At 38.1% G+C, this 18,616-nt stretch overlaps 1 protein-coding gene across 6 annotated transcripts in view; it reads left to right on the top strand.

Moving 5' to 3' along the window:
* WDR72 (WD repeat domain 72) overlaps nucleotides 1-18,616 on the top strand; it is a 284,931-nt gene that overhangs the window by 103,056 nt on the left and 163,259 nt on the right. For all 6 annotated transcript variants that reach the window (XM_059714686.1, XM_059714683.1, XM_059714684.1 and 3 more), the window contains one exon: nucleotides 12,917-13,122. In XM_059714686.1, the coding sequence (XP_059570669.1) occupies nucleotides 12,917-13,122 (206 nt within the window). The remainder of the gene's footprint in view (nucleotides 1-12,916; nucleotides 13,123-18,616) is intronic.

Raw genomic sequence — 18,616 nt, 5'->3', positions numbered from 1 at the left:
ACCCTACAAACCTCACCATAGGTCTGGAAATTTGGCAGCAAGGGAGTGGCAATAGCTTTTGCCACTATTACCCCACTGTCAAATTTCTGGACCCCTGGGGATCCCCACAGGTGGGATTGACATAGCTCCATGGGTGGGATCTGGGCTGTGGGCTTGAAACTGAGCACCACTGGGCTAGAGTCATTAGGCAAATTGTAGCAGGTCACAACACAGCTTTTATGATCAAGCAGAGATTGGAAGGGCTCTTTACAAGGGCCCAATTCTTTATAGATCTTTCAGACTAAATCCTACGATCCTAGTCTGTCTAGAGTCAGTTATATACTGTGTTTAATAAGGTTCTTACATCGGGCTAGTCTTGTTTTTTGAGTAATTAGTATGATAATACTTGACTGACATATCTTTTCAATTTTTTTATTTTTGTATTCTGTTGTGTTAATAAACTGGATTTGGGAATGTCAACATATGTTATTTTAAATGGAAACTAAAACAAAGCATTTTGACATTTCTGAGTTGAAATGTTTTATAAATTTCCATTCTGTGAAAAATGTTGATATTTTAACTTTTCATGAAAATGAAATAACAAAATCTGCATTATTAGAACCCCTTTTGGATGGATGGAAATTCAGGTCTGTGTGATTCAAATCTCAAAATCAAAGGGGGAATAAAGGAAGTAAAATCAACAAAATCTGACCCCCTCACCTCCTATTTACTGTTTGCCCAACACTTAGGTCATTATCGGTGTTGTTTACCATAGGCCTGACTACTGCAACGTATTGTTGAGCTACCAGATGCTTCAAGATCTTTAACACAGAAGTTTTACTGTAAGTTAAAATTTAGTATTGGGTGGATGAGTGGTAGACAGTAGGATCTGTGCTGCCAAGTTGTGGGAATGCACTTCCTGCCTTTGGTAGCAACATATCCTTTCTACACAATGGGGAGTATGAGCCAATTACAAATCCAGGAATCCATTTCTGGATAAATTAACAGAGAGGAGGAAGGACTGAATTTTGCCTGGTGCTTTCTTGAGGCCAAACAAATCACAGTGAGGGGATTGTATGCCTTTAGTATAAAAATATGTACATAATTTCTTTGAATTAAGTTTATTGCTTAGGAAGACATCTAGAAGTAAATGAAGGACATTTTGGGAAAATTTGAAAATCAATTTTTTTCAGCCAAAGAACTTATAGTGGGTTTCTGAAACATTTTGAAAAACTAATACTGTAATGAATAGAACAATCCTCTGATAAATAAAAGCAGTTATGATACTTTCATATGGCACCTCCCATTTAATATGACTGACAATATAGCTAGTTTTAGAGAGAAATTAACTATTAAAATCCTTCAAAACAAGCATAAGATATCATCCAGTGCCAGTGAGGACATAATTTGAGATGTGTTAATGAGACTCTAAGAAGTGTATCAAGGTAAATTCATTTACTAATTTATTGTCTGTCTATGCCTAGGTAATAGTAGAAGGCAGTCATAATTCAATCACTGACCCTTTGTCCTTGCAAATTCTAGTGATTTACAGTCTCTCTTGTTGTCTGTTTTTCCCCCCGTTTTCCTTTTCTCTCTCCCTGTCTCTCCATCTTCTTCTTTTTCTGTTTCTCTTCAGGTCATCGGTCAGAATTAGATTTGAGTGGGTGAGTATGGCCTAGCTGATAAATCCTGCAGTTGCTTTTTATATGCTGGAGGCTATGGTGTAGCTAGGGTCAAGGTCAGAGTGGTCACTGCCTTTTTTAAATGCATTTTGTGTAACGTAAAGAGCTGGGCTGATGCAAAGCTTAGTTGTTGCTTCCTTAATGTATTGGGTAGCTTTTTTATGAGGCATATGTATAAAAATATTATTTTTACAGGCTGCAACAGAACAAATTCAAAAACAAAAATCACCTATATGTGTTTCTTGTAGTATGTGCAAAGTTCATTTTTAAAGATTTTTTTTTCTAGTTAGCTAAGTTTGATACCTCCAGGGTCCCGTGCCCCTGGCCAGAAACCCAAGTCATTTATATATTTGCTGGAGTAAGATGCAGTAACTGTGAAATGGTTTTGTTAGGAAGGGGGCACCAGGTCGATCTCTATGCAGTTCATGTGAGCAAGGCAATGAACTTCATCTGTAACTGATGATAAATGATAAATCTTCAAAAGTGCCAAGTGGCTGAGTTTCATGATAGACGTTACTTGATTGAAATGGCTATCCAGTGAGCGTAATGAACTCTGGTTATTATACAAAAATCTTTAATAAAAGATGTAAGCTTCAAATTTGGATATTCTGTATTTTTAGGGGAAATTATGCTTAAGTTTTGTATAAGGTTTTCTAATAGATTCTTCTAACAGAAGATCTTTCTGTATCTTGTCAGATAGAAGAATGTATGGCAAATATGCTAAATACAGTTATATAATTTGACAGGTAGAATCTCTTCATCCCTGTCATTTAGTTCAGGTACCCCTGTTATTCAAAAATAAAAGCAATCAGCCTTTTATTTGCTAACATTGTGTTCCATACAGAAACACACTAATGTATATATGTCTTTCTATAGAGCCTTTCATTTAAGGATTGTGCAGCATAGTAACAAAACTATTTACTTATTTTATTGATTTTTTTAAATATATATATTAAGGGTCATGCTTTGCTATAACATTGACTGCCACGCTTAACGTTTGTCTGTGTATCTGCTTGTTTGTATAAGGATGATGTCTGCATTCTCACACTCACATTCACACACTTTATTTGCCTTTATTCAATCACAAATCTCATTCTCAGTATCTTAAAGATATTGCTGCTGCAGTCACATCACAGGAAATTTATCATGTTTTGTAGGATACCAACCAAAGAATTAACATCTTAAAAGGCTGTGAGTCAAATATTAAATATCCTGTTGAATCGCTAGGTGGACTTAATTGAGGGCTGAAAGACTCATCTCCCCTTCTGGGAGTTTTTCATATTTGAAAAAAAGGCTCTAGTGATTTAGCTGTTCTGTTCTTAGGTTGTGGTTTGACTTTCAACATTAATAGTCAGGTCAGAAACCATATGGGTTGAGGTCTTGATTTTTGTCATGCTTGGTAATAGTGTCTGCCTTAAGAGCAGTGCCTCTTTGTAGAGAAGGGAAAATCTGCAGGATGGGAGTTAACACAGCTTTGCATTATTGAACAAATACAAGATAACTTTTTGGCTCCAGAATGCCACCGTTCTGAGAGGGGAAAATGTGATTAAAAACAATTTCATTCTTCTGTGATGGACCATCATTCTCTAAGAAAGCAGTTCTGCACAGAAAGTCAAACGCAAAAATGATATATAATGCAAAAGAACAAATACAGACAAATTGAAAGCTGACAACTTACTGAAGCTCTTCTGCATATTTTTACTGTTTCATGAAAACATTTCTAGAATAAAAAAATGAAGTTGTATTAGAGTGACAAGCATACCTTGAAAATATGAGCAACTCAAGATAGCTCATAAATGAGACTATACCTGTTCTAACTCGTAGCAACTATTTTGTTAAAATTGACCAATTTTATGCTTCTTTCAAGGTATATTATATTTTATGGTTCCAAACTTTGGGTCAGCCCTTCACTTGCAGTGAATAGTTTATATGGTTATCTAGCTATATAAATTTGGTAGTGACCAAATAGTTCAATAACTGTTTAGTGAGGTACAGTACTAAAAGTATAGTAGTAAAAGCCCAACACCCCAGGTGTTGGAAGAAAACTCTCACATTTTATCTAACTCAAGGAAGCTTTGGCTCCCAAGAAGAATAGTTTTCTGCACTGTATATTATATATTATTATTTATAATATAAAACAGTACAATATGAAAATAATATAACAGTATATCTAAATGTAGCGTCAGCCCTTCAAAGTGAATTTCAGATGTAATTGTGGACCATAACTGGACTTTACCTGCATGTTGGAAGGAAGATAGATAAGGAACCTCCTTAGAGAGAGACTCTAGTCAGTCAGTATATTATAATGATGTTTAAAGGTTGCAGTTGAGACTGAGGTCTGCTAATATCCCTCAGTCATAGATCAGAGACAATCCCTACCCTGGCCGATAGAATATTTAGAAGGAAGATTTTTCCTTGTTCCACTCCTTTTTTGTCCTCTGTGTGGTGCAACAGGAGCAGAAGCTGTCCTTATCTGCTCTGCTGAGGTCTAGGGCTGCCAATGCTACCAATTAAACTAGTGTTTCCACTTACGCTTTGGGAGACAGGAGAAGGCATGAACAGATTTTACTGTATTATAGCTATCTTTGCTGATAGTCTATTGGGTCTGTAGCTAACTGGTATCTACCAGAGCTGAGGTTGGGGTAAATGCAGGGAGAGAATCAAGGTGTTGTAAGTGGGGCTTTGCTGGCCTGTCTCTCTCAACTATTTTGAAGGAATCTCACCCACAATAGAAAATCCAAACTGACGTGTAGTCTGGGACAGAGTAATTCTTTCTACCATGTATAGTTTAGTGCCACCATACATGATACTACTGTATTTTACCCATGGTGTAATTCTTCCTGCCAGCAAGTCTCTACTTAGGAACACGGCCACCCACTGAGAGAAAATACTTATATGCATATGATGGATATCTTTTAAATTATACTGTACAGTTAAGAAATTCTTGCTCCATTAAATGGAAGCCTCAGGAAAGGAGCAAGAATTTCTTTAAAAATAGCATTATTTGGAGAAAGGTAGAAACTGTGTGCTCAGGTGCTTTAATTAAAATGACTTCTGAGAACAATTTTCTTCCACCTGCATCACAGTTATTACATTTAAGGTTCAACTAAGTTACCAAATCACCACAAAATAATTAAAAAAAAAAAAATTAAAGACATTTTTCATGTTCCAAACCAAATCGGCCAAATCAAGTCCAAATCCATGAGTTAGTTCAGAATCATAAGTGGCTCTACAACTGGCAAAGATCCTCCATCCCCACCAGGGGCTTCAGATATTTTCCAAGTCTTTTGGTAGGCATCCTACATGCAGGCTGAAGCCCGGGGGCTTGGGGTTCGGATGCCCCCAAGTTTTGCCTGCCCTCAGCCATATGGACACAGGAGCAAGCTAGGGAGGAGCCTCCCATTTCCATAAAATGGGCATTGAGCCTCAACACCTTGGCGGGTACTAAACTACACCAGAAGAACAGTTATTCCCAAGAGGCTTAAGGAAAGCTGCTTTCTTAGACCCAGATACATGGTGTTTCCCCTGCCAGGTAAGTATCAAAATACTGAGAATATAATACTGAGAATGCCTTTTAGTACTTGAGATGTAATAGCAAACAAATACCAGTGTAGCCTGATGAAAGGACAGGTCATATGATACCCACAAATAATTCATCCTGAGGTATGATAATGCGCATGGCCTCACCCCTGTAAAAATGCATCATTCAGAAAGAACAGAACCCTCAGATATGTACCAGGAGACCCAATTTGTAGTGCTTGATCCAGAAGAAAAATAAGATATAGTAACAGTCCCCAGCCAGTCACTTCTGATGGTCCAAAGCTGCCCAAGAGTGTGAAATACTCCACTTTTGTCTGTTACCAAGACTTGGTTGCTATGGTCACAGCTTCAAATAGATAAGGACTTCCTTTCCTGCTTTGTGTGTGTGTGATAGGGTTTCTTTTTTTTCAGGTCTGCAGAAAAAAATCTTATTTATTTCCCTGTGTACATCATCCTGTATGTCCCTCCTGTATGTTCCTTGATGATCACCTGCATTTAAAAACTATTTATATTGGACTTAAGATATATTTATTTCTCTTCTCTGCTTTACATGCACACAGTCTTTTTGTTTTGTTTCCTAAAAATATTTCTAAAAGATGAACTGGAAAGAGAAAGCATGTTCCTTGTTCTTGTAAGGGAAACTCCAAATGTTGGCCAAAATGCCTTTGTGGTCAGGTTACCCAATGGTTTTCTTGTTTGTATATTTTATTTTATTTTTAATGTATTAATTCAATGCAGAAGTGTCAAACTCATCTTGCTCTATATACCAGATGGGTGCTGCGGGGCTCATCCATGGGCAGTGGTGACATGTAGGGGGTGCACGTGCATGTCCTGAGAGCACGGTGCCCCCCTGAAAGCAGCATTCCCATGCAGGGGGGGCAGGGAAGAGAGCTGGTGCCCCCCTGAGAGTGCCAGCTGGGGAGTGCACGGGGAGCAGCGGTCCTCCTGTGACCAACCCCACTGATCTGGAAGTGCCAGAGGTGCACTGCTGCCAGGTGCTGCTCAACGGGATCAGCCGTGGGGGAACCCACACACCGGTCGCTGACTCTCTGTTGGCAGGGGAAGTGCCTCCCCTAACTCAGGAAGCACCAGTCACCCATGTCCATGGGCCAAATTAGCCCCTCCCCCACCACCACCTACATGCCTGATCCAGTGCATATGACACTTATCTAGATCAGTCTGGGATGCTGGCCTGAGCAAGCACTGTGGACAGCATAGCCTGAGATCAGCCCCACATGCACACTGTGCAGTGCACACTGGGACCTGGCATGGGGTATGAAGTCAGCTGGCGTAGCATGTCGGCCAACAGGACAGCACCTAGGCCAGATTATGGAGCTCTGTACAGGCTGTATGTTTGACTTAATCAGTAGTAGAACTGTTATGGTGTTTGTCTTTCTTCCTTTCTCTGCCACTGGCCTGCTTTGTTACTGGAGGCAAGTCATGTAACTTTTATGTGTTTTGATTTCTTCACCTATAAAATAGGGATAAAATCATCAACCTTTGCAAAATACATTATTATCCTTGGATAAGAGATTCTGGGCACGTCTACACATGCAATTAATGTTAAGCAATAACTTCAGAATTATTGCTCCTGGGCTCACCCTTTGTATGTGTGTGTGGGTCCTCAGCATGTTGAATTGGGTCGGAGCAGCCTGGGCTGGCAGGGAGCTCTGGGAGTCAACCTGCCAGCCTGGGGCTGCTGCCCCTGGGCTCAACATGTTTCAAGGGGCTGGCTGAGGCATGAAGGTGATCCAGTGTAGGGCTTGCAGGCAGCCCCCTGACTGAAGCACTTTCATGCCCCAACCAGCTGGGGCAGTATCTACACATGTGCTGCAGCAGAATGAAAAACTCTGCAGAAGGATAGTACTTCTGTTAACTTGTACTGGAGTTAATTAGTTTATGCGAGCCTAATAGGAGTGCATGTGTAGATGAGCAATGTTTACTGTGGAGCTAATTAATTTACTCGACAGTAAACATCTCATGTAGACATGCCAACTGTTTTTCACCTTTATACCCTGTCTTCTCCAGCTCACTACCAGGTGCTTTCATATATCCTCTGATCTTCTTTACCCCTCAGTTCTGTGTGTGTGTGTATTAAAAAATCAACAAAAGCTATACTTATTATTAAAACTCATCACTTAAAAAATAAAACAGCAACTGCAGTGGGGTCATGCTTGGGCAGCATTGTGGGTCTGGAACCAGATGGCAGAAGTGTGGTACTCTGACCAGGTATCTTTGTGGAGTTGGGAGTGTGTAGCAGTGTGGAACTCTTGTTGTGTGTACAGGGCGTAAAGTGTGAATAAAAACAAGAAGGAATCTTATCAGGGGATAAGGCACAATGCCGCATTTAGTTGAACGTAAGACATAAAACACGCAACATGAAAAGAATAAAAAACAGTAAGGTTGTCTGCTTCACTCATTAACATACATATGATGTACGTTCATTCATTCATTGATTCATATAACTCATTCATTCATTCATACAAAAGAGACAAGCACACACACAGATAGTTAGACGGTCCTACAAAGGTTAAGGTGTTACCAAGTTCTAAAGTTGCTCAGGTCAGTCTGGTGGCCAGCCAGACTGACCATGAGAGATGGAGTCAAATCTTGTTGGATGTGCCCAAAACTCCTTCTTGGATGTGGAAAAGACCCAAAGCCTTGTCTTTGTGTTCATTCTTTATAGTGATAGCTGTTCATACAAGCCTATGGATTCCACTGAGTCAGACGCGAAGGTCATCCTCCTTGTCCTGTTGGCAGGCTGGGATTGGTAGGACATGATCTTCTGGCTTTGTGGTCTGCAACCTTCGGGGGGGTGGTTGCTTGCAGTCTTTAGCTGTCAGGGTGAAGCATGATCTAGTATTTAGTAATCCTTAACTGCTGACTCAACGTCGCTGCAGCCTTTAACTGTTAAACCACAGAAGGCTATTTTCACCTGCTTCAAGAGGAGTGTCTTCCTTTACGTTGTCACACACATACATCATTCACTCTTTTGTTACCTCTTTCCACATACACCAGACATACCACAAACCTTGCGTAAGTATTTTTCTTATACTAAATTTACATTCTAAAATCATGAGACTAATAGGTCAAATATATCTAAAATCATGAGACCAATAGGTCAAATATATTTATGCTAAAGCAATAGGAAATTTAAAATAGGTGGTTAATTCCAGAACACTAATAATGACTGATCAAAATATTATAAAAAGTAAATCATATAAAGATTTAGTTTATCTTAATGGTTAAGTATTTCATTATATAAAAAGAAAAATAACAATATAAGCAATCAAAGCAATTATAGTTACTGCAATACTACACTCTGTAGGTAGCAAGTGGAACCAGGGGCTGGTTGTGTTATGGGACATGGGGCATGCAACAACACAGGGCTTTGGCTGGGCTGCAGGGCAGAGCAGGATGAGTTTGGTGGTGCAGTCTGCATCCAGGCAACAGCACAAGTCTGGAGACATGCAGTGGTGGTGGACTGCATTCAGGCAGCAGTGCAGAGTAGGGGGGTTGCAGCTGATGGCTATGTTCATCAAGATCAAGGGACCCCAAGTTCTGTGGGAGGCCATGCCCCACAATTTGTAGTAGTCCATCAGACTACCAGTAGGCCAGATGAAATGGTTCTGTATCTGGCCCACAGATAATATGTTTAACACCCCTGACTTAGACCTAGCATCCTCTGTAGTGATCATTGGGTTCAATAATACAGGCACGCAATGGATGAGAAGAACTAAACAACAAGCTATAATTATAGAGCTTTAGGCAACATCTGCAGACCCCTTGTTCCTCTTTATCATCTAGTACCTATCTGAGGGACCATTCCTAATTACCAACTTTTCTAAATTAGGGAGTGTCTCTAAATTATACATTTTATCACAACACTTTCCCTGTTAACAATAACAGCAAAAATCAATTAACCCTAAATCCATCAATGCACATTTATGAAGAGAGGTTACTAGCACATCACTCTGAAGTGAGTCTTTACCACTCACTTTCCTATTCTCCCTTTTCTTCAGTGCTTTTAACAAGCCTGTCAGGAGTTGTCACTTTCCTCCTGGACCAGTGAAGTATCAGACCCAGTTCCAGTTTGTTTTTGATAGGAAGCTTTCTTCCAAGTCTTAACGGACTTGCGTCTGTGTACTGGGATCCAGCCAACTTGCACTTTTGGTCATGGTGCACTATCACTGAGAAAACCCAGTCCCCCTCATTGATTTTTGCTTGATTTTATCATATCTGTAGAAAATTCTTCTGATATGTTCTTACCTGTATATGCTTGAGGTTTTCGTGTTCCTCTTGTTACAGTTAAAACAGAACTTTCCAAATGCAGTGCATTTGGGGTCATATTGTCTTCCACGCTTGCTACATGTCTGCTTGTTTGCTGTCTCTCTCAGCATTCTCCATGCTAATAGGAAATTCTACCTGGTAAGGTGGATTCTTACCACCAGAAAATTCCATTCTGTGAGATGGCATTTCTTTCATGCCTGCTGCATGGATGGCTCCATTTGGTGCATTCAGCTCTGCGGTCTGGGTTTTCAACGTTTCTGCTGCCCTGTAGAGTTGAATAGTCTTTTCTAGGAACAAGTCTTCTTCACACCATAGCTTTTCTTGTAATGCAATATCTGCACTGCCACAGATAATCCTATCTAATCAGAGTTACTGTCAAATTTCCACAATTCTTACTCAGTCTCTTTAGTTCAGTAACTTACGGCACAGACAGAAGTGAGATGTGATATGGCCCCTGCAAGTGCCCTATAGCCATGACCTAACACACATGCATAGCTGTAGAGCACTTCTAAAATGGGCAATTGCATGAAAAATTAACCCTCATCTAGTCAGGTAACTGATACAGGGACTCTGCTTTAGAGCACCTTCAGGAACTTGTTCCATCAAACATTAATTTTTTCACGAAGTGGTGGGGCCCCTCCTCCAGGGCTGTCAGCAGGGAGGGAGTGAAGGGAGCAATGGCAGCTGTGAGGCTGCTGTGTTTGGCGTGAGCTGGAGAGGTCGAGAGGGTGGAAGCCCCTTGCCTTGTGGCCCCTCACCGGCTGGGGTATTGGTGGAGGTGAGCTAGGCCCCCAAAGTGATGAGACCCCATTCCATCCCATTCCCCACAGCTCTGGCTGGGCCTCTTGAGAGTGATGGCAGCAGCAGCTGCTGGGCAAGCCTGGCCTCAACTGGAGGGGGAGGAGGGGTGGAATAGAGTCCCCTTGTCTTGGGGGCCCAGCCCAGTTTCTCCCAATCCCCAACCAGGGTAGCTGGTGGGGTCTGAGAGGTGAGGGGCTCTGTTCCACCCTCTGGCCCCCCTCCAGCTCAGGCCAGGAATAGCAGCCCCATAGTTGCTGCTGTTCCCTTCACTGGCTCCCTGCTGATGGTCCTAGATCTGGGAAGTGGGGGCAGGGCAGGGCTGGGGAGAAGTGTGGTCCTGACCAGTGCTCCCTCCACCTCTTTCTGGCCAGGAGGGCTGATGAAGGCAGGCTTGTTTTTGCTTTTTTTTCCCCACCCTCCCCCAACCCAACAGGCAAGTGTCTGTTGGGTTGAGGGGGGCACTCTAACTGATAATGCTTGTTTTTTGGCATGCGGTACTCTTCATATTTTCATGTGGTACTCTTCATGCAGATCTATTACACACAACTTTATATTTAGGCCTTGTTCAAAGACAAATATGTTTATAAACAGCCAGGGAGCCCTCCCCCACAATATGCCAGAAAATATATTATTTGATTTTGTTGTTTTTCCCTTCTGACTCTGTGACTGTTAGATACCTCGCAAGCTTTTGTCTGGATGCCCTTCAGTTCTCTTTAATATTGACTGACATCACAAGGGCAGGTGAAGATTAGAAAACTTCCATGACTACCTGTCCATTTACTTAGACTATAACTATGTAGGAAGATTACTTACTGTGGCCCTAGTCCACATGGCTGTGTTGCTCCACTTGGTCTCGATTTGCAATTTTTGGTTCAGTTTGAAACTCCATGTTTTTAAAGTCTTTTTTAAAGTGAATTGACAGTTTAAGGTGTTCATAGGTTGCCTGAATCTTGGGTTTCTTTAATCCTAGTTCCTGCATGCCTTCTATCTTTGTTATAGTGGATGTTTGGTCCATGATGAATGAATATTGGACTTGATTCTGATCTGATTTTCACTGATACTACTGTGCAGTCCTGGAAAGACAGCAGAATTAGGCTCACTGACTTTTTCTACTTAGAATTTAAAGCCAGGCTGAGAAACAGAAGAATATTATGCGTGGTGAAAGGGGAGGAATGAGTTTCAAAAAAATAATTTCAGATTAAATGAAAGTTTAACAGAAGACCACCTTATGAGATCCCTCAATCCCAGTCCAATATTTTTTAGCAGCTGTTACTGGTAGGACTTCAGGGTTACAAACTTTTTTTTTTTCTTTCTGGTAGCAACAAATGGGAAAATTCAGGTATCACTGCGAGGTACAAGAAATTCGGACCTGGGAACAAAAAACAATTCACGTTAAGTAGTTAGTACTTTTAAAATGCATATATATGTCCTTTGTCCCTGATGTTTAGGTCATAATTAAGAAGCAAGTGGTTATCAGCAGTCGATACACTTCTGATTTTTATTGGATAGTGCTCTAGAGAGCTAATCTGAGAAGCAACATGAGAAAATGAGATGGAGGAAAAACAAGAAAAAGGAAAAGAAAAGAGACAAAACGTATCAGATGAGGAAAGTAGCAATTAGTGGTCTTTGCTTCCAGATAAAACAGGTCAGACAGATAGCCAGATACCTCAAAGCCTTGCAGATAATAGTATAGAAGCCTTGTTTTTTAAAATTTCTGTTAATCCTGATTATAACATTATTTATATGTTTAACTGTGATGAAAACATTCATATAGAGAAAAGATGTTACTTGGGAGTCTGGAAAATGAGTATAATTTTGTAGCTTCTTCTGTTATTTGTAATCTGGAACACTAGAGGACAGCACTAAAATATTCCATAAATGTTTATTGATTACAACATACATAATGTATATACTGTATATACATTTTGTTTTTAAAGAATAACACATCAGTGATGTCACAGTAAAATTAATAGAAGAATGAAATATTTTGAACATAGTTAAGGCAAGTAACATTTTTCTCTCCAGTTTTATGTAGCACATGGTACATTAGAGTATTTTCATATATTGTACAAATTTTTTTTTCCTAGAACTTACAATATTTGTGAGTGATATTTTTTATTGGACCAACTGCATGGCTGAGATAGCCTTGCAGTTTTTGTGTATCACAGTACTTTTCCTCAGGTCTCTTGGAGAAAAACAGTGCTTAGCACTGTTGTGTCTGCTTAAGTACCAGATAGAACAAAAGCTTGTGTAAATTGCCTTATGTAAATAAAAACTGCTACTTACAAAAATTATTTCCCTTGTCATATTTCCTGGACCATCAACATCACATCAACACTATGAACACTTCTAAGTTTTATACATTCTGTACGTGAGAAATTAACAGACAGATTTTTTTTTTAATTTATTTAGAAAAAATACCTATATTTTATTAATGTACTAAAATGCTGTATAGGATCTATTGCTTAAATAACCCTATAGAGAGTGTATATTTCCAGTGTAGATTATAGTAACTACTACAAACGTATCTACTTGTAAGATGATAAACTTTTTTTTTAAAGTAATGTTGTTTCATATAAGAATTCCTGCAGACTGTTGGCAATCTTTTGCATTCTATTTCCTAGGTACTCTAGAACGGCATGAAACAGGTGAAATGGCAAAAGCAATTCTTACTTCCTTTGAAGATTCACACTGTTTAGTGATGGACTCTATACTTCCAGTATCTCAAGACTCACAAAGGCATAAAAATGCTGCATACAAATCTTCTAGCTCTTATAAGCTTGGTGCACTGTCATGCAATCTTCCTCATGCAGAGAAGTCTTCAGATAAGGTAAGAATGAATGAGCAGGATATTATTTAGGAGAAATGTATAGTTGTTCAGATTTTATGCTGATCATCCTTTGAGAACCTACTCCATGGTAAGTGCCTGGTAATTTAAAAGATTATAAATTTGTGGTGTTTCCTTCAGATTGTGCTAATGGGAATATGGGAATTGTCCCAACTTGCAGAGCTCCAAGGTGTGATACATTACTTCTGGATGTCACTGTACTCTCATAGAAACCCAATAGAGAAGAATTTGATATGAGCCCTGATATCTCTAGCTGGAGCCTTCTTTCCCTCACAGGAGGGTGTAGGACCATTTTTTCATTTGCACCAGTATAACCAATTGTAGGCCATTATTCATATAAAAAGAGGGTCTGGGCTATTAAATTGACTCACAAATAAATAGAAGGAAGATTTTAAGTTGGACAGAATTGTGGCTTTTATTGGATAGATATTCACAGAAGCTTTGAAACCAAATAGTTCCAGCTGCAGGAAAAGACATTTCCAAGGGTTTTCTTAAGAGATAAGAAAAAGGAACTCCATACTAAAGTGAGTATTAGTGTACTATTAAGTTTGAGAAAGGAGTCAGACATCAGGAAATACAGAGTTAAGGTTGAAAGTTCAGCATGTAACATACTTACTTGTTTGTGCCTTATTCATATCTATTTATACCTCTGTATACATTTATTAACTATTTAGACATTAAATTCCAATTATATAAAAACTACAGTTAATGGATATATTTAATTTTTTAGATGACCATGCATATCTCTTTCAAACACAGAGTTTACAATGAACATGCATTCATGGCATTTTTGACGGTCACATGTCTAAATACAAGGCCTCTGTTTTTTCATGTTTAATTGGGCTTTGGGCATTTTTAACAAGAGAAAGTCATAACATTAATTCCTCACCTGTAAACATAGAGCAAAACTATGTTGTTCAGCAGTGGATAAAATAAGGCACTCATAATATTGGGAAACAAAGACAGCAGAATATTTTCTGTAGTTATGCTGAACACCCTGGCTTTATTCATTCTAATGTCTGAAAAACTGTTTTGTCCAAAATTGGGGAATTTTGTCTGGGAAATGACACGAAGATCCAAGGTCCTAGTCTTATTTTTTTTTCTAGACCTTTTATTTAATATACCTATACTTTTAAGTATACATTTGAGTTTAAACTGCTGCCTGGCAAACTCATCGTATTTATCTTTAGCCTTTGACTGACCTCAGTCTAATGTCTGAAGTTCCTTTTGGTGCCATTTGCTGAAAAGTCTTATTAGACCATAATCCTGCTGAGCATCTTGCAGGGCAGATGGTGCACTTGTAGGCCGTTGACACAGAATCTGATCACACTATTAAATTATCAAAAAGAGTTTTCTTTCTGCACCTTTAAATAAGAAAAATAGTGGGGGGTGAGATGGAGAAAAGGAGACTTGAGAGAGAAACATAACATTCCTAACACTTTTTATCTTTAAAACTGTGAATTTAACTAATTGATCAAAGGAAGAACTGACATAACAAAAGGGGAAGTGATTTTTATCTGATTATAAAATGAGAATTTTAACTAGTCAGTTATGCATGGCTATAAGTATAATTCAGTAACTTTATTATTCCTTGCTGGTGGAGTAGAAATAAAACAGTGCTGATGTAATATGTTTCATAAGCAAACTTTTTTCTGAGTATTTCAGTTTTTGTAATAAGTTGTTCCATTTATTGCACTTAATTTTTGATGGTCAATAATTTCTACTGTTGTACCAATGTAAATATGTTATTGAAAAGGGAATTATTGGGGCGGAGAGGGAGCAGTTTCTGTGTCTTGTCCAGGGCTGCCAAAATATTTTTTCTTTCTTTTTGTGATTCTGTTTGTATTGTGTTCACCAAATGTACTGAGGTATATTAACTGATACCTTGTTTGTGCATATCCACTGAGATTTGCACATAAAGGGGATCTGTTACCCATGAAAATCATTCCTCCAGCACAAACAGACCATTTCTCCATTCTTTCTCCAGACCTTGCAGAGGATGTTCAATAGATCTGGCACGGGAGAGGCTGGAAACCTGTATAGTTTTGGACATTGTATAGTTATATCTAGGGCGGCAGAAATGACCAAGGAGATCTTCTGATAGTGCAAATCCAGGAGGTCAGATGGAGTGAATAGGAACAGGACCTCTTGTTGTGTCCCTAACTTTGTGGATCCCTGAAATCTAATAGAAATGGAGCAGGTCTATTATCATTCTCTGTGGTGAGGCAGACTGCTGAGCCCTAGGGAAATTTGTGAGGTCTTTATGAGGATGTTTTCTTATGAGAGCTCCCTCTTTTAGGTTATAATAGAGGAGGGGATGACCTAGCCATTTATCTATAAGGTAATCATTAATACATTTTTTCCTTTTTCAATTCAGATTTTTAAATGTTATTCTTTGCTTTTGTTGGGAAAAGCACCATGTGGATTCTGTAAGGTCATTTTATTTAAAAATGTTTTGAAATACTCTTAGATTGCAACATAAAGTAAGCTTTATTGATGAAAATCTGATCAATGGGAGCTTTGCCACTTACTTTAGTGGATCTAGTGTTTCCTTCCACGTTTCTCTCTTAAAACTGACCGCAGATCTAAGTTTAATATGAAAATCTCCAGATACCAAATAGAAGTAGAATGTTAGCAAGCATGAATGCAATCATTGTTAAATTGCTTGTTTGACAAATTGTCTAAAAGCAACCTAATGGCTATGACTGATTTTAATAACACATCCCTTTCTCCTGGTAAATAGTGAATTAGAAGTATTCTGTTTTCATTTTTGTCTGCCAATATGTGTCTTACACATTTTACCGTCACCTTTTTAGTGTAAAATATTTGAGAAGTTCTCAGTTTCAGGAGATGGGAATATTGAATCAGGAAAAGTGAAAACCAGCAATCCAGACCTGTTCATTTTATTATTTTAAATAGTCCCAATTTTATACACCCGAACTATTCATTCAAACATGGCATAAGGAATTCAGCACAGATTTAAAAATTTTTTAAATACTACAGTTTATTTTATTATAATACTATTTTTACAATAAAAAAGCTGAAAGGAGGAAACCCCCACCCTCTTTCAATATCAGTACAACATCAAAGGTTCTTCTTTCAAAACATTTGTCATCATGTAAATCAGAGATACAAAAGATGAATGCTTTGATTTCATGGTGCTTTGGCCATTTTAATTCTTTTATTGTACTGCACGTGCCAGTGGGAGTACCAATAACAGAAGGGTGTGACAAATGTAGTTAACACAAGATCCATATTAATGTTGTCAAATTCCCTTGATGTATTTAAACAGATTTTAATTATTTTCAATGTCAAAAGGCCTGAAATATATAGCTTAATAGTTCTTCAAAGAAAGCTTTACTTAATGTGTGAATGTAAAACCTCTCATAAAAATGAAACTTTTATATTGGCCTTAGTCATTGACATAGGGTATTCATCAAGTCAGCAATTTGTGTGGCAAAGTGCCATTTGAATAGTGTATTGTTAGAATACTTATGGTCCACTTGACAAGGGCTCTTGCTGTAAATAGTGCAATTTGACTCCAGCTGTTAAAGAGTGGCTTTGACAGCAGCCAAATAGAATGGAGATGCTTTACTGCACCGCAGAAAAATCAATATTGGGTTCTTGTTCATAGTAACCTGCTTTTTTCTTTTCTTCACATTTATACAAGACTATCTAGCATCTATATGTGGAAGTTTAAATATTATCTTAAAAGTGGCTTAGTTTTACCTTCATGTTAAAACTGATGATAAATGGTACAAGTGCAGTTTTAGTAAGCAGTAGGGTAGTGTTTGGTATGCATTTAGTTGCTGTTTTAATATAGCATAACTTGGTGCATATAGATGGGTATTAGAATGGTGATGCAGAAGTTATATTTGTGACAAAATGATCCTTCATTCATACCTACTTGAATTTTCTATTTTGCTTTCTATATTCTTCCTGTCAGTTCCCCTTTTGTACCTATTTTATATATAGATTTCTTTGTTATACTGCCCATAGCAACACCCACAGATGTTGACAATCTGTAGTGCCACTGCAGATTTTCCTAAAGCAAAGTCTTGCTGGTGCTGAACAGTTTTCCAGCAGTATTCAGTGACACAAGGTTGCTATGATACCTGGCTGGTAGCAATAGGTATTGAATCTCTGGTCTTAATTACAATAGACTCGACACACAGGACCTCCTTTTTTATTGTGCTTTTGATTTAGCTTTTGTTATGCTTTTATGTCATACTTATTATTTGAAATGTGTGACATTCTAAAGCTAAAAAATAGGAATAGATTTAAAAATGCTTAATATGTTCATATAAAGATTTCATGGTTTCATATAACAATCTTGAGTTTCTAAGAGTTTTCTCTTCGTGTTTCAGAAACCGTTACTGTTAGCAACTGAGCTGCAGTTCTGTATTTTAGGTTCAATAATGAAGCTGCTTGCTGGGGGTTTTTTGCAATGCAGTAATTTTTTCAGTCATTAAGAGTTGTGATTACAACTTCTCATAGACAAATATGGTGAACAAAAGGTAGTTAACTTGCGGATTTTGGAATGAAAATGGGCTGAAACAAATTGGTCTCTGGTCTTATCTATTAAAGTCTTTGGTGCATTCAATTACAGTAAGGGTGAACTGGTTCATTTTAGGTTAAGAATAAATGGTGCTTTCTAGAAGTATATTAGCAAGCCAGAGGTGCAAAGAAAAATGTATGTATGCACGTAAATATGTACATTCAAATTTGGAGTGCATTTATTCATTTACAGATTTCACTTAGCAATATTTTTGCAGAAAAATGTGGATCTTTGAACACTGAGATATATAATGTTTAATAAATAATAAATAGTGTCCCCTGAAAACACTAAAGTGTCTCTTACTAATGTTATATGACATGTTATTGTTAGAGTTCATTCGGGGTCCAGACTATTACTGTAACAATCTCAACTAGTTTTTAAGTGTCTAATACTGTGTCTTTTGTGAAGGATATTTAAAATACTTTAAATTGAATTACCCAATATTGGTTGCTCCTAAATAAATATTTAATTCATTTCTTTATTAATAAGCATATATTATGCTTGAAAATACAGCATTAGGTATTGTATGTCAGTAGCTAGAAATCTCCTGCAATGGAGTCATATTTTCACTAGGGGAGCCAAAGTTTGCATTTTTTTTAATAGTTGCTGAAAGCATGAAAGGATCACACGTCCCACACATAGTGTGTGGAATTAAGGTATAATTGTAGCAACAAAATTATTACCATCTGCATTAAATCACACTGTCGAAAGACTAAAATAATACAGGTGCAGAATGCAGAAAGAACATTAGATGCTTATTTTGTTATAGTAGAGGACGAAAGTCGTCATAAAAAAATTCTCAAGTGGAAGCTTAGAAATATCATTTCTAGTTAAAAACTAACTGACAATGCCTAGATAAACTACTGTTTTCCATTAGTACAGTAAATACTTAACAATGTCTCCAAAAGGTGGAAAACA

The sequence above is a fragment of the Alligator mississippiensis genome, chromosome 11, assembly GCF_030867095.1.
Source record: "Alligator mississippiensis isolate rAllMis1 chromosome 11, rAllMis1, whole genome shotgun sequence".
In the NCBI taxonomy this organism is placed as follows: Eukaryota; Metazoa; Chordata; order Crocodylia; family Alligatoridae; genus Alligator; species Alligator mississippiensis.
Note: the sequence above shows the minus strand (reverse complement) of the source record. Positions and strands in the feature narration are given on the sequence as shown.